The sequence below is a fragment of the Anneissia japonica genome, unplaced genomic scaffold (genome assembly GCF_011630105.1).
Source record: "Anneissia japonica isolate Jap-2015-1 unplaced genomic scaffold, ASM1163010v1 scaffold2055_len368625_cov186, whole genome shotgun sequence".
Lineage (NCBI taxonomy): Eukaryota > Metazoa > Echinodermata > Crinoidea > Comatulida > Comatulidae > Anneissia > Anneissia japonica.
This window is the reverse complement of record NW_022757341.1, coordinates 281586-287393: the sequence shown is the minus strand read 5'-3', so window position 1 is coordinate 287393 and position 5808 is coordinate 281586. Positions and strand designations below refer to the sequence as shown.

At 33.0% G+C, this 5808-nt stretch overlaps 1 protein-coding gene across 1 annotated transcript; it reads right to left on the bottom strand.

Moving 5' to 3' along the window:
- Window positions 1-3975: 3975 nt before the first annotated feature.
- LOC117124647 (mesotocin receptor-like) lies at window positions 3976-4533 on the bottom strand. The gene has a single exon (XM_033270951.1). It carries the CDS (start codon window positions 4531-4533, stop codon window positions 3976-3978), a length of 558 nt encoding a protein of 185 aa, XP_033126842.1.
- Window positions 4534-5808: the final 1275 nt, after the last annotated feature.

Genomic DNA, 5808 nt, shown 5'->3' with positions numbered 1-5808 from the left:
ATTTGAGGCATCACACCATCTGAATCATATGTATACAGTATTATTGCTAATTCTGAAGAAAGATCATTTTGTTTTTGGCAGCTAGTGTCACCTAATCCAATCAAATTGCTCTATGTACTTTGGATTCAAATTTTCAGATTCGCAGAACAGTATAGGAAAACCAATGATGATAAATGCGTGAATGGTTTTCTTAAGGTAATCTATAGCCTAAATATAAATGACAACATTAAATATTCTCTTCCAAAGTTCTTCAGACTGGTAGGCCTATTACATATAATAGACCAATGCTGTAATGGTAGGTAGGCCTAATGGAAATTAAGGCCTCCATTTAATCCGATAGTTTATACAAAACTGGATTTGTTTAGAATGCTGATATTTTCCCAATATTTAATGTATTTTTGTAACACTACCATTGTTGAAAGATTTTGGTGATTTTATTGAATGTACAGTTTAATTTAATTATCATTGTTTAAACTTTAAAAGTATACTGTATATTATTACACCGATTAATATAGTCTCAGGCTTGACTGCCAGTGGTGGCCTTTATTACTTGTCGAGATTTCTCTTTGTTATTTTCATTAACAAGGATACTTATAAAATGACAACTTTAAAAAGTGCTGGGCGAACTGTGTTTTATTTTTAATATATATTTATGGTTGTTGTGAAGCTTGGTTTTAACCTTTTTCGAATTGTTCAAGCAGCGTTGCCTTGTAATTGGCGTTTTAAAACAGATTGTACGGTGGCCAATACATATGAGCAAAAGGAAGAGGAGGGTGAAAGTAATATCGGCATAGTAATATTGATGTAAATAAGCCTGCGATATTTGGCATATTAATAGTAAAAAAATGGGCCGAATATAAATAATAATAACAATAACAATATAATATGATGATGACGATGATGACGATGATCGAGATTATCATTTTCATCGTTAATCCGTACGAATCTTAAATTAACCCATGATTTACTAATATAATTATATTAATATTAATAATTTATTGAAGAAGAATTATCATTATTATTTATTTATTTAAAAATAATAATATAATAATGATAATAACGAATAGGCATATGTATATATCGGCAATTTAAAGGCACAGAAGCCTGGAAAATAACGACAAATGCTCTTTCCGAATGTATTTCAGCCGCAGTAACATTTCCACCGTGAGAGATTCTTAAATTTGCCGTGATGTTTCATTTTAAATTTGCTGTGATGTTTCATTTTATATTTGCCGTGATGCATCATTTAAAATTTGCCGTGATGTTTCTAAATTTTTGCCGTGATGTTTCACTTATAATATGCCGTGACACGTATGGGCCAGCTTAAGATTCGAGATTTATAAGTGAATTTTATGTCTAACCACAATATTTGAACATTAAGCCATTGAAATAAAGGTCTAATAGATCATGTAGTTTGTGTTGACGGTAAAAAGACAAAACTCGTATTCTTTTGGAGTGCAATTATAGGCCTGCCGAAACTGTCTAAAAGCGATCAAGGTGTGGACTCTTTAGCTCGTACAGTAACTTGCTTCGCCCTAAGGGTCCCTTTGTCTCTGAGTTACCCGGTAAACCAGTACCATTGAGTTCTTTAAAGTGCACATGAGCCAAATTGTGTACACTGGGCCGACGGTTTATGGTTCTTTCGAGAAGACTTGTTCTATCACCAGAATCAACGTTCTGGCACACTGCCTTAACCGGTGGGCCATCAAACTCGCCATTGATGATTTATTCTATCATATTTCCATATTTTTTTTTAAACTCGTGACAAATATAATAACTTATGCACTAAAATTATTATTGTTAGAATTTTAAAAAAAGTTTGTGTTTATCGTTATCATGCATATAAAGAAGTACAAGCAGTTTCACTATAGAGCGAATGAGATGCTTTACGGCAACACTTTACAAACCACTGCTTGTCAAAATAATGTCGGTAGTTGCTAAATACAACGGGTTTAGCCGAGGGGCGTGGCTTGTATGGTGACGTCTACCTAAAAACATCACACATACACCGTGTGACCAATGTGACGTTAGCGAGCAGGCAGAGGTTTAGTTTTGTGGTGCTGTTACGGCCGAGAAAGGCGCAATATTGGTCATTTTGGGGTTTGTCACTGATGTTTGTTGAGTTAAGACATAGCCATTTTTTTGATATTTGTACAATAAACCAAGCTATGTTTATGCTATTGATGCTATATTTAATAGTTGCTACTTTTTATATTTTTTTCTATGTACTGTATAGTACTCCATGCTTTATAGATGTATAGAAATATGCAAGTTAGTCTGTGGCTACACTGATATAGCAGCTATTTGTTAGTTGATATTCGTGTATTATGAAGATGGTGCTGATATAGCAACTATATTCGATAGTTGATATTTGGGTGTGATGAAGATGCTTTATATCTGCTATATGTCAGCTGTATTAAAATATACAAATTACTTCAGCTACAGATATATGGCAGCTATATTCGATAGTTGATATTTGGGTATGATGAAGATGCTTTATATCAGCTGTATTAAAATATACAAATTACTTCAGCTACAGATATATGGCAGCTCTATTTGATAGTTGATATTTGGGTATTATGAAGATGCTTTATATCTGCTATATACCAAATGTATGTATATGATGATGATGATGATGATGATGATGATAACGACGACGCTTACGCTAATAAATAACGACAATGCTTACAAACCTAATGAAATTAGTCGAAGACAGTGATAACGATAGTGGTATATGACAATGATAACATTAACTGCAAATGGATACAAACCTTATTTTTGAAAATTAATTATCATTATTATTATCGTCGCCGTCGTTGTATTTATTATTTATTTCTTTTTTATTCTTATATCTTCCTTCTGGGTTCACAATATTTGTCATATTTAGCTATAGATAATTTAGGCCTACGTCATTCTGCCAAAAAAAAATTATAGACTTTGTCATAATCTTGAACTCATTAGACAATTTAATTAGACATTAACATCACCATTGTCATTTTCATGATTATTATTATTGTTATCATTATCATTATCATTAGACCTAGAGGCATTATAACCATAGGCGTCCCATCTATTCTAACTTCTGTTTGCTGACAAGTGCCATACGTCTATACCACATTATTCAATTATAAGTCACTATAACCAGATACAACAATTAGCTAATGATGGTCCGACAATTGAGGACTCACACAATTCGGCTAGTTAGAGAACAGATTATCTGCAACAGCTTCCCTACTACGGCGAAATATAGAAAATGATCTATCGGTGTTACAATTACAAAATAAAGTATACTTACTGTTGAGAAAGGGTAGGAGCAAGGGAACATGTATTTTTGGAGTGTCTGCGCCCGCCGCCAAAACTCCGATTTTGGAGGTTTTGAGTACTATACGCGAAAACTCCTAAATCTTTCGGAGTTTTTGCGTATAGTACGCGAAAACTCCAAATATGGAGGTTTGGATTGAAAGTTTAAAAACTCCGATTTTGGAGTTTGTAGGATTTTGGAGATTTTAGGTTTGATTGAAAGTTTTAAAACTCCAATTGGAGTTTTCGCGTATAGTACGCAGAAATTCCGAAATCGGAGGTTTGAATAAAAGTTTGAAAACTCCGATTTTTTAGTTTTCGCGTAGGCCTATAGTACAAGGGGACATTAAATATGGTATGCTTAGCATAGTCTTAGATGATTGTAAAGAAAAATAGAGCAATAAATATTTGTCATATTGTAGACGGGCTGAAATGAGTTTTTCACAACAGTAAATTGTGTCCCTTACCAAATTAATTTTATTTTGATTCCCGTATACAGAAACTTTAATAAAAAAAAAAAGGCGTTGTGTATGATCGACCACCATTTTCAAGTATACTATAGGAGAAACAGTAAAGAAAGTAACATCCGAGAGGACATGTTATGCATTTTTGAATTATGTCTCAAAAGGGATGTTGCGCAATTGAATTTCTTTATAAAGTCGCTTTGTTGCATCTCTATTCACTACCGGTAGTCTTTGATTTGTTGGTTACTGGTGAGACCTCATTGCACATCAAGCTCTGTTGTTCCTGTCGTGTGATTGATATTGCTGTGGAATTGCCATCGGTTGCCTCGTCACAGTTCCGTCCAATATTTGTGTTTGTAAGGGTGCTCTCCTTGCGCGAAAAACTTCTCCGTGATGTATAAACTCGTCGATCCGACGAAATGTTTGACATGGCTGAGGATTTTCGTCGCAGGTTGAAATCTTGTTCGGAACGGCTGCTGTCGCTTAAGCTGATCCGCCGTGTAGGCTCAATATTTCTGACATATCGTCTACCACCACAAGGATAAATGAATAAAGCCATTACGTTGCACATTCCATAACGGAAACGACCGCTCATACACACATATATGAAGGGGTTAATCATACTGTTTATAAATCCGCAAGTGTGGATGAGGCATAACACAAACATAAAGTTTCCGGTCTCTAGTATTCCAGTTAGTGTGTTAATCATACTGGCCATAAAAAATGGAGTCCATGAAACAACGAATGCTGCAACAACAACCAGGACCATCTTGGCAACCTTAAAAATATCAAAAAGTCCTATAGTGTTATATGTATGATCCATAATATTATTCATATTTTTGCTACCAATATACATATTGAAAGACCCTAATATAGTATTAAGTTAAAGTATTAAATATATTAATAGAAAATGCTAAAAAGTAGGCCTATTGGTGTCGCAGAAGCCTGTTTTTTGCCACGTGGTTTTGACCGCCTTCTGTACGATATTAAATTCTGCGGTTTAAAGCCAAATTCAATGTTAGATATTATATGCAGGTGTGAGACTTGAAAACCACGTTGAATTGGTTTTAGTATGATTTGTTACTTGTCGGAGATTTTGGCCCGAAGTGAGTGTGGTATTCACAAAACCAATCATCCTATTTTAAGTAGTAGATGAAGAATGTTTAATAAGAGAGCTACAAAATTCTCAAATATTGTTTTTTTTTTTTATATAAGCAAATACATGTATGCGTGATATTTTGGTCATTAGCGTAAGACCGTGAGACAGATATCGAATGCGTGCGGCGAATGCATGAGACTGAGTAGACCTCTGCTTTAAGTAGGCCTAATTTGTTCCCATAATTAACTTCCTGTTAGAGGTTAACCTTTTCTCAGATTCAGATTCAGATATTCTGTATTCATCGTCACATACATACATATATACATGATATTCTTTTTCCAGGTGATACATCGAGTTAAAAACAATTCACTGCACAACAAAACAATAACAATAATAATAATAATAATAATAATAATAATAATAATAATAATAATAATAATAATAATAATAATAATAATAACAATAATAATAATAATAATTTAAAAAAAACCCAAACATTCTACTAAAGTCAATTTCATTATAACCGTTAATTTAAAAATTTTAAAAGGTGAAAATTACAACGAAGTAAAAATTAGAATAAAAGAATATAAACATTAAGTATGAAATTTATTTACAAGTTCATAATTTTAGTAATTAAAAAATGAAGTATGAAAATAAGTTGTCTATGAAAATGTAGCCAATGGAAGTTAGGAAGGAAGTTATATTGCACTAGTTAGTAATGAATTTAAATGAGTTATCTATAAAAATTTATATTAAAAAGTCTATTAATTGCACTCGGTAAGAATGAGTTCTTGTGGCGGGTTGTTCGTGTTAGTTTTTCGTCCTGATCTGCTGAATGTTATATATTTAAAGGATGTGTTACGTCCTCTAAAACTGCTTTAGTTTATTCTTTACGACTGTTTAGTCTTGTTCATCCTTAACTGAAATACTTATATCAGTTCTTTG